This window comes from Pygocentrus nattereri, chromosome 30 (assembly GCF_015220715.1).
Source record: "Pygocentrus nattereri isolate fPygNat1 chromosome 30, fPygNat1.pri, whole genome shotgun sequence".
Classification (NCBI taxonomy): domain Eukaryota; kingdom Metazoa; phylum Chordata; class Actinopteri; order Characiformes; family Serrasalmidae; genus Pygocentrus; species Pygocentrus nattereri.
The window spans coordinates 5358567-5375738 of record NC_051240.1 but is presented as its reverse complement, the minus strand read 5'-3'; the positions used below and the strand labels follow the sequence as shown (position 1 = coordinate 5375738).

At 40.2% G+C, this 17172-nt stretch overlaps 1 protein-coding gene across 5 annotated transcripts in view; it reads left to right on the top strand.

Moving 5' to 3' along the window:
- The first annotated feature begins 6933 nt into the window (after positions 1-6933).
- Positions 6934-17172, top strand: part of card14 (caspase recruitment domain family, member 14) — a 28239-nt gene continuing 18000 nt past the window's right edge. For 2 of the 5 annotated variants that reach the window (XM_017693066.2, XM_037536355.1), the window contains exons 1-7: positions 6934-7666; positions 9782-9919; positions 11173-11379; positions 12060-12178; positions 13775-13933; positions 14205-14324; positions 15651-15776. In XM_017693066.2, coding sequence (XP_017548555.1) covers positions 7435-7666; positions 9782-9919; positions 11173-11379; positions 12060-12178; positions 13775-13933; positions 14205-14324; positions 15651-15776 — 1101 coding nt within the window. In that variant the 5' untranslated portion in view covers positions 6934-7434. The remainder of the gene's footprint in view (positions 7667-9781; positions 9920-11172; positions 11380-12059; positions 12179-13774; positions 13934-14204; positions 14325-15650; positions 15777-17172) is intronic. The other 3 variants (XM_037536356.1, XM_017693064.2, XM_017693063.2) reach the window with 3 other exon arrangements.

The window sequence follows — 17172 nt, the reverse complement described above, 5'->3', positions numbered from 1 at the left end:
TGTTGCTCAACATGTTCACCGTCACCTTGATGAGAACATTGTGATTCATTGTTGTGGCTCAGACTGAAGATTCTTATTTCCTGGTGAGACAAAACAAAAATCATAGACACAGCAGATATATTTACCATTTTATTTATTTTTGCAGGACAAGAAACAATGCCATAGAGTCCTCTCCTGCTATCTGTCAGCTTCTTCTGAACTTGGAAGTCACAGTTATCTCCAGTGATAGTATACCTAACAACAGTAACATCTCCAACAAAAGTGAGCTGCAATTCAGCGTGAAGTATTTATCTCTTGCCATTTAAACAAGAGGAGAAATTGTGTGGAAAGTGCAGGTTCCAAACTTTCAGTTTGCACTACGTCTGGGCTTGTAAGTACACTCTTAAAAAATTATCCATGAGTGCTGGAGCCTATCCCAGCGGTCATCGGGCGGAAGGCAGGATACACCCTGGACAGGTCGCCAGTCCATCGCAAGGCGAGCAGATAGACACAGACAGTCACTCACACCCAGGGGCAATTTAGCCTGACTGCATGTCTTTGGACTGTGGGAGGAAACCGGAGAACCCGGAGGAAACCCACGCAGACACATGCAAACTCCACACAGAGAGGACCCTGGCCGCCCGGCCTTTCACCAAGAACCCTTTATCATGCAAAGGGTTCATGGCTCTATATAATTTATCTATATATTTTCCTTAATGAAGAGCTTTTGAAGAACCACCCTATTAAGTGTGTACCATGTACCAACATGTTTTTTATCATAGAACCTACAGTGTTCAGCTACACAGTGAAGTTTTATTCCCTTTAATAGCTCACAGTATGTCAAACGGTGCTCTAAACCACATCAACAAGTCTGTAGGAGAGAAGATTTGGGAATGTATTAAGAGAAAAGATTTGGATGACTGAGATTTGGGTGACATGTCTTTGCTGCAGGCTACATCTATGTTTGAAAACCATGTAAATTTAATATTCTTTTAAAGCTTACTGAAGAGCTACCGGACCAATCAGATTATGTTGGACACTAAATCAACATGTTTTTCATGTTCAACTGTTTTCTCCTACATTGTAGGAAAAATACTGTCAAAGTACTGAAAATTGAATGAACAATAGCTGTTTTTGAGGATTAAAAAATAGGTTAAATACATGTAAATAAGCACAAACTAAATAAATAAATAAATAAATAATCATGGCCTTCATTTCATAGACACCTGCCATGATTTGAATGGTTGTTGTTATTATTATGGTAAAATACCCAGAATCAAAGTATTCCTAAAATAAAATTTAAAAATGACTTTAATTTTGCAGACTTTTACCATCACAGACAAACATACGTTTACATTTTTTACAGACTTTTCAATGCTAATGGGTAATTTACCTGTGGACGCTGTTGTCAACAAAAGTGATCAACCCTCTTTGATTACTGTTATTGCTGCAGACTTATTGTCCAACCTTTCACCCACATACTTCACTGATGGTATAACACTGTAGCAATTGCCTTATGGCCTGTCACCTTTGCATGCAATTTGAAAACATGTGGACAAACCAGATATGAGGAGCGGCAAGATTGCACTGATTGAACAGAGGCGTAAACACAAACTTTACAGAGTCCACCATGTCAGAGCAAAATAAGACTAGACTGAATATCTACAGCTCAGGAACTGATGATAGTTGTGTATAAGAACAGTTCATGTCATTATTTTGCAGTTTGTTTGCTGTATTCTTTTTTATATGACTGGTATTAAATTGCAAATTCACAGATTTGGGTAGCAACTAGATCAGTTTATCAAAGATACACATACACTATATTGCCAAAAGTATTTACTCGTCTGCCTTCAAACGCCTATGATCTTAATCCATAGAGTTTAATATGATGTCGGCCCACCCTTTGCAGCTATAACAGCTTCAACTCTTCTGGAAAGGCTTTCCACAAGGGTTAGGAGTGTGTTTATGGGAATGTTTGACCGTTCTTCCAGAAGCACATTTGTGAGGTCAGACACTGATGTTGGATGAGAAGGCCTGGCTCACAGTCTCCGCTCTAATTCATCGTAAATGTGTTATATGGGGTTGAGATCTGGACTTTGTGCAGGCCAGTCCAGGTCTTCCACACCAAACTTGCTCATCCATGTCTTTATGGACCTTGCTTCGTGCACTGGTGCACAGTCATGTTGGAACAGGAAGGGGTCGTCCCCAAAAATTGTCCAAAATCTCTTGGTCTGCTGAAGCTTTAAGAGTTCCTTTCACTGGAACTAAGGGGCCGAGCCCAACTCCTGAAAAACAACCCCTCACCATAATCCCCCCTCCACCAAACTTTACATTTGGCACAATGCAGTCAGACAAGTACCGTTCTCCTGGCAACTGCCAAACCCAGACTCGTCCATCGGATTGCCAGATGAAGAAGCGTGATTGGTCACTCCAGAGAACACATCTCCACTGCTCTATAGTCCAGTGGCGTCGCTTTATACCACTGCATTCATGCATGTGCTTTGCATTGCGCTTGGTGATGTAAGGCTTGGATGCAGCTGCTCGGCCATGGAAACCCATTCCATGAAGCTCTCTATGCTGTTCTTGAGCTGATCTGAGGGCCACATGAAGTTTGGAGGTCTGTAGTGATTGACTCTGCAGAAAGTTGGCAACCTCTGTGCACTTCGCACCTCAGCATCCCCTGACCACACTCATTTTACATGGCCTACCACTTCGTGGCTGATTTGCTGTCGTTCCCAATTGCTTCCACTTTGTTATAATACCACTGACAGTTGACTGCGGAATATTTAGTAACGAGGAAATTTCATGACTGGACTTGTGACACAGGTACCACTGAGCTCCTGAGAGTGACCATTCTTTCATAAATGTTTGCAGAAGCAGTCTGCAGACCTAGGGGCTCGGCTTTATACACCTGTGGCCATGGAAGTGATTGGAACACCTGAATTTAATGATTTGGATGGATGAGTGTATACTTTTGGCAGTATAGTGTAATTAAATAAAATGTATGGAGTGGTACTTGATTTATGCACAGTTGCATAGAAGTTGGACTACAGTTACTCTTTAGCTACATTAGCCTACATTAGACTACGTTTGGGGGAAAGTGGGGAAATCCAGACTTTCACTCTGAACTGTAGTATGATGCAGATGGTGGTAGACATGCAGTTCAAGTGGAAGATGCCATCGTACTTTGAACACTGTTTACCTGCCGCTCCAGGAATGCACCTGCAGCCACAGGTGTTTGTTTGTGTGCATGCTCATGAGCTTCCTATAAACCCTGTTGATTGGATTAGTCCCTTAGAGCTGTTATCATGTGGAAAAATCTTGTAAGTGTGACTGATCAGTAGGTGTGCATTATTTTCCCGTAATCGCTCTCTTCCTCCTCTGTCCGAAGCTCTCTTTCATTTCCTTTCTCCGTCTGCAGGACTTTGGACCATGTTTGGTTTGTTTTAGATAACGACATCCTCAGGTGTTTAATGAATCTGGGTCGAGCACAAACAGAGGGGTCTTGCGGAGTGCATGTGTGTGAGTAAAAGGTGTGTGTGTGGTTGTATAAGGCGCCATAGGTTCAATGAAGCTGCTGCAGTGTGAGAAGCAAAGCACTAAAAAAACACAGGTTGTAGGTGCTCATGTTCAGAATCAGAATCAGTGGGTTGAGAGAAGATTGGAGCAAACATTATGGACTATTGACTTCCGGTGTTTGTTAGCAATGTTAGCCTCGTAACTCCAGTGCTAAACTTAAGGAGCAAAGTTTGCACACCAAACATGACTTGGCTGATAACTACATCTGGGGTGTATGGAGAATTATGTAAATGAGATTGTTTGCTGAACTACTCCCTTAAAGCTTTACTAATCAGAATTCCAATCAGAATTAAACCCCAATTCCAATGAAGTTGGGACGTTGTGTAAAACATAAATAAAAACAGAATACGATGATTTGCAAATCCTTTTCAATCTATATTCAATTGAACTACAAAGACAAGATATTTAATGTTCAAACGGATACACTCTATTGTTTTTTGCAAATATTCACTCATTTTGAATTTGATGCCTGCAACATATTCCAAAGACGTTGGGACAGGGGCAACAAAAGACTGGGAAAGTTGAGGAATGCTCCAAAAACACCTGTTTGGAACATTCCACAGGTGAACAGGTTAATTGGAAACAGGTGAGTGTCATGATTGGGTATAAAGGGAGCATCCCTGAAAGACTCAGTCATTCACAAGCAAGGATGGGGAGCGAAGTTCACCACTTTGTGAACAACTGCGTGAGCAAATAGTCCAACAGATTAAGAACAGCGTTTCTCCACAGAAACAAAAGCCAGCATCTCTGATGGTGTGGGGGGTGTGTCAGTGCCCATGGCAGGGGTAACTTGCACATCTGTGAAGGCACCATTAATGCTGAAAGGTACATACAGGTTTTGGAGCAACATCTGCTGCCATCCAAGCAACGTCTTTTTCAGGGACGTCCTGCTTATTTCAGCAAGACAACGCCAAGCCACATTCTGCACGTGTTACAACAGCGTGGCTTCATAGTAAAAGAGTGTGGGTACTAGACTGGCCTGCCTGCAGTCCAGACCGTCTCCCATTGAAAATGTGTGGCGCATTATGAAGCTCAAAATACGACAGCGGAGACCCCGGACTGCTGATCAACTGAAGCTGTACATCAAGCAAGAATGGTAAAGAATTCCACCTACAAAGCTTCAATAATTAGTGTCATCAGTTCCCAAACTCTTATTGAGTGTTGTTAAAAGGAAAGGTGATGTAATTTATTAATAGTAATGTAGTTTATCCGTTTGAACATTAACTATCTCGTCTTTGTAGTGTATTCAACTGAATATCGGTTGAAAAGGATTTGCAAATCATCGTATTCTGTTTTTATTTATGTTTTACACAACGTCCCAACTTCATTGGAATTGGGGTTGTAGAATCAATATTAGAATCAAAATCATAATTGGTTTGAAGGTATGAAGGTAGTGGAAAAGATGAGGAAATATCCAGTGAGCGGTCAGTTGTGTGGACTAAAATGCCTTGTTGATGTGAGAGGTCAGAGGAGAATGGGCAGACTGGTTCCAGATGATAGAAAGGCAACAGGAACTCAAATTACCACTTGTTACAACCAAGGAATGCAGAACACCGTCTCTGAACGCACAACACGTTGAACCTTGAAGAAGATGGACTACAATAGCAGAAGACCACACTGGGTGCCACTCCTGTCAGCTAAGAACAGGAAACTGAGACTACAATTCGCACAGCCTCACCGAAATTGGACAATAGAAGATTGGAAAAATGTTGCCTGGTCTGACGAGTCTCGATTTCAGCTGCAACGTTCAGATGGTGGGGTCAGAACTTGGTGTAAACAACATGAAAGCGTGGCTCCATCCTGCATTGTATCAGTGGTTCAGGCTGGTGGTGGTGGTGGTGTAATGGTGTGGGGGATATTTTCTTGGTGTACTTTGGGCCCCTTAGTACCAACTGAGCATTGTTTAAATGCAGCAGCCTACCTGACTATTGTTGCTGACCATGTCCACCCCTTTATGACCAGTGTACCCATCTTCTGATGGCTACTTCCAGCAGGACAATGCACCATGTCACAAAGCTCATATAATCTCAAACTGGTTTCTTGAACATGGCACTGAGTTCACTGCACTCCAATGGCCTCCACAGTCACCAGATCTCAACCCAATAGAGCACCTTTGGGATGTGGTGAAACGGAAGATTCGCATCATAGATGCACAGCCGACAAATCTGCACCAAGTGCGTGATGCTATCATGTCAATATGGACCAAAATCTCTTAGGAATGTTTCCAACACCTTGTTGAAAGTGTGCCACAAAGATTTAAGGCAAAAGGGGGTCCAACCGTTTACTAACAAGGTAGTACCTAATTAGTACCAATTAGTGTACCTAATAAAGTGGCCAGTGAGTGTATATATCACTGCTGTCAGAACAAAATCTTAAATCTTCAGTTTTTGACATAATTTGAAAATGCTTGTTGCCCTTTACATTGTGTGTAAATTTCATAATAAATGGACCAAAAGAAACGGCCCAAAATTACTTAGAAAAAACTCTGGTTCCATTGACTTACACTAAAAGTAAAGCAGTTTCCTTCTTGTTTCAAGGGCAGATCTTATTACCTTTAGTCAGGAAACATAATTATATGTTCTGCTAAGTGCACAAACAATTATGTTTCAGCTTAATAACTATTACTTTCAGATAACAATATCTAACATCTGTTAGTGTAAATGTTTTACTTACTATTCATTTAATACTCTTTGAGCAGTGAGTGGAAAGTTCACTCATCTGTTCAGATTAACACTAAATAACTAAATTTCACTCTGGTTCTGCCTCAAACACAGCTTCTTCTAATGCTACCTCATTTTTATTTATGGTAAGTATGAAAACCGCGGACAAAAATAAGCACATGTTATGTTCTAATGTCACATGATTTACTAGCTGAAGTAAGCGTAAATAGCCAGGCTGCGTGGTTAATGCTGTTTGCACTTAGTATTAATAGACAATGCCTGTATATACATATAGAGAGACACAGGAACCCACACAGAGTGTGAGAAAAGAGAAGAGAAGTCGGTAAGAGTCAGTGTGTGTGTGTGTGTGTGTGTGTGTGTGTGTGGGTGTGGGTGTGTGTGTGTGTGTGTGTGTGTGTGTGCGTTGTATAATGTAGTTGAAAACACTCCTCATATTTCAGGTTTTCTCAGTCTAGGTGTGTGTGGGTTGGTTGTACATGTTTTGAGTATTTTGTGAGGACCAAATGTCTACATGATTACAGGAAAACATGACTGGGTGTGCTGGGCGTTTTTTTAGGAGCTGTTTCTCTCTCTCTTCCTCTCTCTCTCTCTCTCTCTCTCTCTCTCTCTCTCTCTTCCTCTCTCTCTCTCTCTCTCCCACTGAGTGAGTCTCTCTGCCTTAAATTCCTCATTATAAACGCCCGTGCGTGTGTGTGTCTGAGCTACAGTCGCTCTGCCTCTGGCTGTGTGTATGTGTGAGTGTGCGTGTTGACTTTAGGAAAGCAGTAAAGCAGCTGTTTTATTTTGACGTACTTTGGGATTTTTGTCCGTGTGTTTTTTGGAGCTCATCAGCAGGGCTACCCTTTTTATATTTTAACTGCAGTATTAATGTATTAAGGACAGTTCAGGAGATCTCAGGACAGCTGTAAGTGTATATGTGAGTGTCTATTTGAGTGAAGGAGTTTTTGTTTGTTTATTTGGGTTTGTATATGTTGTTGGTGCTTTTGATCTGGGGCTCATCAGCAGTTGCCATCCATTTTATTTTATTTGCATTTTTGGGTCCTTCTTGACCGTGTGACTGTAAGGGAGAGTTTACTTATTGTTTGTTTGGACTGTCCCTTTTATTAGCATTTTTTGAGTTTTCTGTTTGTTTTGCTTTGTTTTTGTTTGTCATTTGTGTGCTTTAGTTTGTGTGTGTGTGTGTGTGTGTGTGTATATGTTTGAGTGTGTGACCATGGCGGCAGAGAGTGTTGAGGAGACCCCTGATCTGAAGGACATGGATGAAGAGATTCTGTGGGATTTAATTAACGATAACCGCCACAGTATCTGTCTGGGCGTTCGGCCATGCATACTGATCCCATACCTGCGGCAAGTGCGCGTGCTGACGGACCTGGACGAGGATGAGATCCTCACCTGCCTCAAATTCACCAACCGCAGCATGAGGACGAGTAAGTAGCCAGTACAGAGGTCTTTATAGGAAATACGGTGTAACATAATGCAGTGTAATGTACACTCCTGTTCAGACATTCAAATTAATTTCATTTTCACAACAGCTGCTGTTCGTTTAATAACGGCTTATACAGTAAAGTCTAGTGGTTTCATGTATGTATCTGCAACAATAATGGTTTTACATGATTGAAAACAGTCATTCAGTCCTTTGGAACACTGATTACAACTGTTTGCACGGCAGCGTAAACCTAAAGACTTTCTAGGAAATACAATGCAATATAATTTAATGCAATGTAAGTCCATATAACTTTCTAAGAAACGCAAAGCATTGCAATATACATTACTGTTCAGAAGTTTTATTTTTATAATTGATGCTATTTTAATATATTGTAATGAAATGCACCCTGTCACTCAAAAATGTAGGGCACATGTCATTTTAATAGTAGTTATTATAATCTCTCATACACTCTTTAAAAAGATGATGCTTCTAGGGTTCTTTTGTAAAGAAAATTGATCTATATAGAATAATGAACTCTCAAAGAACCCTTTGCATGATTAGGGGGTTCTTTGCATCATGAAAGAATTCTTTAGATTGTACATAAATGTCCTACAGATGGTTCTATATAGATCCATTTGAAAAGGGTTCTATATAACACCCAAAAGGGTTCTACTATTGTTTGGGTGCTATATAGAACCATCTATAGCACATTCTCCATCAATCTGAAGAACCTTTTCATGATGCAAAAAACCCTTTATTCATGCAAAGGATTCTTTGAGAGTTCATAGTTCTATATAGAGCCATTTTCGTTACTAAAGAACCCTAGAACCCTAGAAGCACCATCTTTTTAAAGAGTGTGTTGTGTGGTTTGCAATTTTATAAACTACATGCATAAAGGTTTTTATGTATTTAAAATGGAATATTTAAAGTTTCTTGTTTTATCATAAATAATATACCGCAGTTATTGTACCACTTGTAGTTAAATGACCTGCTTTGAGATTTGATCAATGCTCTAATTCAATAATACTAGGCATTTTGAGAGTTACATATTATAAATGAGGGAAATACGATATAAAGTAATGTAATGATGCTACAGCACTGTGTAGGAAGGCTAAGACCACGCAAGATTAAGAGTACAGCACTGAAACAACAGTGGAATATTCTGGAACAAACTGATTTTTAAAGAGAAAACATACATGTGAGATACAGTTTGTCAGCAAATTTACTTTAATTTATGTGAATGGAATGGTGGAATTCAGTGAAGTCATAGTTTTTGACGTTATTTTGCTCAGAACAAGTGAAAAAATGATAATAATGTTCTTAATACTAATATATCTTATTTTAAGATGGTTGAGCACTCATTATAAAAGCTTAGTTATAGACAATTTTACCTGTTTTAAGTGATTTTATCAAGTAAAATGATCTCAAAATACTGGCAGATCATTTTGATGGTTTCAAAAACAACGTAAAACGTAAAAAAATCATCTGCCTATATTGTGAGATAAAGTTACTTAATAAAATCACTTAAAACAAGCTAAAAATGTTTGGAAAGAAGTTAAATAATCTAAAAATAAGCGTACAGCAAACTTGACAGGAGAAATATTAGATTTATTGACTGGATTTAACATAATTTTACATGACAAGCTACCATTTTTTGCAGCATATCTTCAGTCTTAACCTTCTCAACACCTGTCCCTTCTCAACACCTGTATCAATTGGAACCCATTTTATTCATACCTTTGCCTATGATTACCATTCATGCCACAGAAGACCTTTTGGTTCCCAGTTTTGGTTCCTTAAGAATGTTTTAATGGATCGTTCTCTAAAACTGCTGAAGTGGAACTACTCGTATTGGTGCTTTTTAAATACCAGTATTAACAACACTATGATCATTCTTTCACTTTTACTGAGCATTATAACATCAATTCTTTGCAGTGTATGATGCTAACAAATGTGCGGTATGTGATAATGAGTGAAGCCCAGACTTCAGGGCTTGTTTATGTCTTATGTGTTTGGTTTAAAGGTAGAGTTTGGTGTTGGGTGACCAATTGGATGTAAGTTGATGTTGGGCACTGGTTGGGGTCCAGTGGTGAATGCTTGATTTGTCTTCCTGCAGGTCACATGCTGGACCTGCTGCGCGTCCAGGGCCGAAATGGCGCTGTGGCACTGCTGGACAGCCTGATGATCCACTACCCGAATCTCTACACGCAGATCACTGGCCGCAAGCCCAGCACAGAACCTTCCGGCTTCAGTGGTGAGCCAGTCAGGAGTGCAGCCTCAGTGTTTATACTGTACACACTTAGAAATGATGGTTCTTGAAGGGTTCCTTAGTAAAGAAAATTGTTCTATATAGGTCTATGAACACTCAAATAACTCATTGCATAATTAAAGGGTTCTTTGCATCATGAACGGGTTCTTCAGATTGGTTCCATATAGCACCATAAAGGGTTTTTCTATTGTTATGATGTCAAGTTTTATACAATAGAAGAACCCTTTTTGGTGCTATATAGAAGCACTTTCAAACAGGCTCTATGTAGAACCATCTACAGCACATACTCAATCAAACTGAAGAACCTTTTCATGATGCAAAGAACCATTTAAGCATGCAAAGGGTTCTTTGAGTGTTTACACTTCTATATAGAACCATTTGCTTTATACAAGAACCTATGAAGAACTCATCATTTTCAAGTGTGTATATTTAGTTTTAGCTCCAATCAAATGTTTTTTGTTTTCTGAGTGACAAATAAGAAAATAACACATAATCTATCCTCTTTTTAATGCACAATGTCCATTTGTTTACTGACTTATAAAAAAAAAAAAACATAAAACACAATGTGTACAGGTGTAACGGGGAGCAAGGGGGTGGACACATATGCGGAGATAAGCGAGATTTATTAAGGGCAAATCCAAAATCAGGGTCGAGACAGTCCAGGGTCATAGAGCCTGACAAACAAATGGGAATCCAACATACAAACAGTACAAACACCACAGCAGATAACACCAACAGCAAACAAAAACCAGCAAAGATAAGGGGGAAACATAGGGCTTAAATACACATAGAAAAGAAGGGACAGGTGGAAAACAGGTGGACACAATCAGGGGCGGAGTCATGAAACAAGGGGGCTAAACCAAAACAAACGCACATGAGCTAAACCAGAACATGAACTCCTGGACAGGACTGGGAGGGGCCAATCGTGACAACAGGCTCCGTTTTACATTTTACTTAAATTTACTTACTTTACTTACCTACTCAACAAAACATAAAATTTGACTGCAAACTTTTGCATACAACTGTAAGTCTAAATTAATTCTGATCTAGAAAATAAACAATTCTCTAGATTCTGAATTCACATACATACCAATGATGCTCATGATGCAAGATATCACATTTGAATCCAATGCAGATGCTACAATTTCTTCATTACTGTAGTATGAATACAAATACTTCTATATATTTAAATGTCTGTGCAGTAAAGGTCTGAGCCATTTCTCTCTGTGTCTGTTCAGGGTTGATAAAGTACTCGGAGCTGACGGAGTACCTGGTGCGGGCGGTGACGGGGATGCAGAAGGAGCTGCAGAACGCTCGTGAAGAAGCGACTCAGTTGCGTGCACGTTGCTCCTCCTTGCAAGGGGAGCTCTCTCAGGCCGTGACGCAGGGGCAGGAAAGCACACGCCTGCAGGCGGAACATGCGCGCCTGCGCACCACCCTCGCAGGTACAGCAGCTGACAAAAGAGCTTTTCAGACATATTTTTGTTGAATTATGACAGGAACAAACAAACTATCCCTCTACAGGCTCTGGAAAAGTTGGAATTTAGCCACAGTCATTCACTACAAAGTGAACCTATATGGCCACTGGAGCTGATAAAATGGACATAAAACATCACAAATAGTCTTTTATTTGCTATTTTAATAAACATTTTCAGTACTATCATTTTCAGTATTTTAGATCATGTACTATCAATGCAGCCCCCACACAATTCAGGCCGTAATGGACTATTCCATGTAGTTATGGGACTAAACAACCATGTAAAGGCAGACAGGTATGAGGAAATGAGCGATAAAGCATAAACACTTAACTGCCTGTGAAATTATTCTGTGCTACACAATATTTAATTAAGTGTAAAATAAAGTTTAGAGAGTACCTGATCCCCGTTTTTCTTTACCACCACTTTAAAGAAATCTGAACTCTGAATCACTCTGTTCACATCTCAACCACTGAATTAAGGAGACATTTAGTAAAATCTGAGGAAAAACATTATTGTACTATATGTTTAATTATAACTTTTCTTTGATCATGATGAATTATGCAGAAAATACCCTTTGAGGGTATATTAGCATGTATAAGGATGAGGGTGTACGTGACACTAAAGCATGTATGTATGCATATATGCAGGCCTGCATAGAGACTTGCTGCGGCTGAAGGATGAGAAATGTGATCTGTATGTGAGATACGCAGCAGCAGTGGAGGAGAAATCTGATGTGAACATCCGCTGCAGAGACTTGAACCTGCAGGTGAGTGCGCGTGAATGTGTTTGAGGTTGACTTACATGGAGTGGCCAGTTTGTGACTACATTCAGTGCCCAATTTATCAGAAACACCTGCCATACAGGTGCACTCTGTGGGTTTACAGTTACAGACCGCAGCCCATCCACTGCTGCACAATGTATCTGGCCCCCTCTACCCTATCGAGAAGGGCCGGATTAGGGACCAAATGTTCATTAATTTATATTCATTTATTTAATCCCTTCGTCTATGCAGTCAGTTTTGAGGAAAACAGTATTTGGTGAAAGCAACACCAACATTATTCCACCTGTAGTAGGAACAATTATTTAGGGACCAAGAATGAGGGTAGTGTTTCACAGTGGCAGAGATAAAGTGCATACCATGCTGCTCAATACTCGATTCTTATTGGTAATCATCACATCGCTTCGCTCCTTATTTGCATAAAATTAAATTCAGCTTACCTTTGTCAAGTTGCAGACTCCACCCACTTCGTGTCACCAACGTTCCCACTGTAAATCGCCAGCTCTCATTGAAAATGAGTGACAATGTTATTTTTGATACTTTTTCTTTGGCAGTATAAGAAATAAAGAAATTCCTTTAGTGTATAAAGTGTTAGCATTTAGTATTAGAGTTATTGATTTCAAATGATATTTAAATTATGTGTGCCTGAAAGTGTCACAGTGTTACAGTAAATCTAATTTTTATCATGTAATCAATCAATCAGTCAACCTTTATTTAACCTGGGAGAACATTGAGGGTGGCCCTCATTTACAGTCCACAACTGTACAAATGGCAGTAAATTTAACTGTGTAAGCAATATAGTATCTCATCATTACATGTCTCCAAGGGAAAGTCCAGGGGGACAGAACCAACTGTATATATATTTACCCCTTTCAAATGTGATGAAACCTTGGCAGAGACCAAGCTCTATTTGGCTTTGTACCCTCAGCTTGTCCTCCTGACTGCAAATTTTCCTCAGGCCACTGCATGTTAGACCTACAGTGTAGCACCATTCTCTGTTGATGATGGACTCCTTTGCTTAAGACAAAGAGCTGCAAGGTTAAAAACAAAATACATTCAAGAACTGATCATTTCATTTTGTGTTGGTTGAAGGTGAGCAACAAAGTGCTGTAAAGTGATTGTAGTTAATTTTGATCGGGCTCATTAGTTGCTTTTGCACATATAAAGGATTTGCTTTGTTTTCATTTCAGTTTGTTGAGACATTCAATTCGTTATTGTTTCATGCACACTCGCTGAAATTAAAATAGGGTGCAGAGTATATATATTTTATAGTACTTATCTACTTAACCTGCATACATACAGATATTTACACATATGTACATCTCCTCAGCTCCTTTCACTGGGCTCTTTTTTTCATTATTATTGTTCTTTATTCCAGGTTGTTCTGTTTATTGTATTTTATTCTACTTATTAACGATATGTGTGCTGGTCTCGTCTGTTCAATATTCCTTGACAAATTCCTTTTATGTGTAATACTTGTCAAGATAAAGTGATTCTGATTCTGATTCTCATAATACTTAATAAATACAATACACCTCTCTCTCTGTCGCTCTCTGTCTCTCTCTCACTTTGTCTCTCTCTCAGGTGTATCAGCTGCAGTGCGAGCTGAAGAAAGCTCAGACTGAGACGGACTTTCAGAGGCAGCGGTCTCTGAGGAGGGTTTCTCTCAGCGAGACGCAGCAGCTGCGGGAGGAGCTCAGCGTGCTGCGGAGACAGCTACTGGAGGCAGAGAAGATCACACCGGTGAGATGATCTTAATAGTCAGATGCTGTTTATTCTGATTTTAGTTACAATTTTGACTTTTTAAGCATAGTAATGGTAGCACATATCAAATGTAGTGAAACAAGGGTGCTAAGAGGTTAAATGCTTGGCTGAGTGCTGCTGCACACCTCCACCAACAGTGCCAGTTACAGATACTTACTGTTGCTACAGCTCACTTCAATATCATTAGTGTGGTTGATTCTAATTGAAAAGCTGCCGTCCACCAAATGTTATGATATAATGTGTGTTTCAGGCATGTCAGGACATCCTGGCCCAGGATCTGGAGGAGGCGAGAAACCGACGTTCTGAACTGGCCGATCAGCTGAGGATACTGCATGAGGAGAACGAAGCACTTACGAGGGAGAGAGATGAGGTAACACACACTTTCCTTTTGTAGCACTTTCTCATCTGTTCCCTCTTACTATCTACTTGTCTCTGCCACCGAAGCTCCGCCAACAGAGGTACATGGACCATCTGATATTTTTATATGTTAAGATTTGTTCTTCAGCCAAGATGATGCAGAGAGCGGGTTGTGGGTAAGCGTAGCTCACAGGGGCAGAGCTACAATGTGCAGAGCTACAAAATTGTGTGTAATTCTACAGAGCTGTGCATCGAACAAATGCTGATTGGCTGTGAAGCAGCATTGGGGGTGGGACAAGACAACCCTCAACCCGAGCTAGAGCAAGATCAAATGGAGCAGCTCATGCTTACAAACGAAAGGACCATTTAGACATGCAAAGGGTTCTTTGTATGTTCATGGTTCTATATAGAACCGTTTTCTTTCTTAAAGTACCCTTGAAGAGTGTGTACAGAAATAATAACATCCTCTAAGCCGCTTGTCCTGTATCCCAGTATCATATCATTAAAATGTACTCAATATTTGAATTTGAATTGGTTAGTAATTTCACAAAATATCCTGATCTGTTTTGGTGTCACCAGAAAAAACTGTCTATGAGTAAGCAGGTTTCACATCTGTCAAGTCACCCGTTCTTGTCAAAGTTCATTGTCATGTTAAGCAACAAAACCTCCCAGACTCTCTATTGACTGTAGGAAGTCTGGCAAGCTAGACGAGTGCTTTAGTTTTGCCTCCTTAGCCAAATAAATCAAAGTGCATGAGCTCAAAAGGTGTTATTCATTAACCACAAAGACTGTGTATGTGGGTCTACATTTCAAAACACATAGTAGTTACTGAGTAATGAGCTTTAGGGTTAACCCCTAAAAGGCCAGGGCCCAAAGTTTTAATACACACCTCTAAACCCTGAGAATAGCTCAATCAGTTTGCGCTGAAGTGCCTGTAGTTACTGAATAAGCCTTAGTGTGGGATTTTAAAGGGGATAATAGCTGAATAGTAAGCCTGCAAGTGTGTCTCACAGCATCTACATCATCATACTGTTCTCTTCTGCTTTCTGTACACAATGTGACAATGGGGCTTTATTGTATCATATTAGCTCAACGAAGATCACTTGCGTCCACATGTAGTGACCTTATACATTTCAGGATATAATAAGTTGGAAAAAGTTGTCTTTAGTTGCTTCTTTGTTCAATAGGTGATGAGATACTGTTGCGATGTCAGTCCATTTAACCCAGCATGGTGACCCCTGCCTGTATAATCATTAACATAGTAGTAATACTGCTCTCTCTCTGTCTCTCTTTCTCTTTCTCTCTCTCTCTCTCTCTCTCTCTCTCTCTCTCTCTCTAGCTACTGGAGGAGAAGGACTGTTTGGCTCTGCAGGTTCAGAAGTTAACACTTGACTGTGAGATGTATCAGCAGAAGAGCACTGTTTTCCAGAGCCAGTTGGGCGAGCTACAGGCTGAGCGAGACCGGGTCAGTCTGGCTTTAAAGCGATAGTTTGGTGAACAAAACTACCCCTTCCCTCCGCCTTGCCGCAAATGTAGTTGATCAGGCAAAACATATTTGGTGTTCAGTAATCTCTTATAGACTGGACACTGTACAGCACACTATCTGTCTATCTATAAACATTACCGGGTGGACATTCAGGACCACATTCAGACTTCAAGGCTATGGAAACAGCGTGCTAGTGTTAGTTTTAGTATGCAAATGTACTCTTGTCCGTTTTTATAGATAGCAGTTATAGAGAGTCAGAACACACGTAAACAACTCTACCACTGCACACAATGTTCGGCCATCGCTTCCTGCTACAGAGACCTGCCGTCTAAACTTGGTTGCTTTTATTCAATTTCACTTCCTCATTTCACGCTGTCTGTGTTTGTTCAGGAAGTGATTTATTTGCTGTGGATTTATGTAGCAACCATAGCCAAGCAACTCTGCACAGTCACTGAGGATCAACAGTTCAGTTCGGTTAGATCAAACAGAGGAAGCAGTTGTGCCAACATTAGATTATGAGCACTACTAGTTTACCTTTTTTGTTAGCAACATTAACAGAGTGTGGTTGGATGATGTCTTTAGCACCGACACATCGGACATGATTTCTCTATATTTCGAGACTGACAGAGCTGCTTTGTGTCTTTGGACCACCAAACTGCCCAGCTTCTTCATTAGAAATCCCACTCTTGTGGCTCCAGCGTGCAGGTCTACAGTTAGCTCATCTGTTGATGCACACAGTACATGTTAGGTGTTTCTAATAAAGTGGCCAGTAAGTGGAAACACAAGATGAGGTCAGCTATGATGGAGCAGTGCAGATGCCAACCCTACTGTTGAGACTTGGGTGCCACATGCTGTCTGTGGCTCAGTCAACTTTTCATTAGATTACACAGGTGGATGCCTACAACTATTATTGCCTATTAACAGGGAGGAATAGTTAATGACATTTTTCCAAGTGAAAGTTTCTGTGAATAGAGCCACTGTTAATGAGTTCAGTGTACCGCACTGTGCTTTGCAGGGCACATGAAACTAGTTTGTTTGGGGAAGTGAAGAATGTTCGGTTTGTTTGACCTGAAGAATTCACATGCCTGTAAAAAAGTGCTCTGATGCCTGTGCCTGAATGCGTCTCTGTGGGAAGAGTGAAATGTCCAGAGAAAATTACTGACTGCAGTACAGAAAGTGCTGGAATTGTCACTCATCTGGAGACAGGGGTTGTGTCTATTCACTAAAAAGAGTAAAGTCCAATACCTTCAAAAAGCTTCATGTTCCCTAAGGCAGATCACATTTCCTGTTATAGTTTTTAGGGAACCGTTCAAATTTCACCAGATTCAATTATTTTCCATTCATTAAGGCCAATTCTGGATCAAGGGACCAAAAA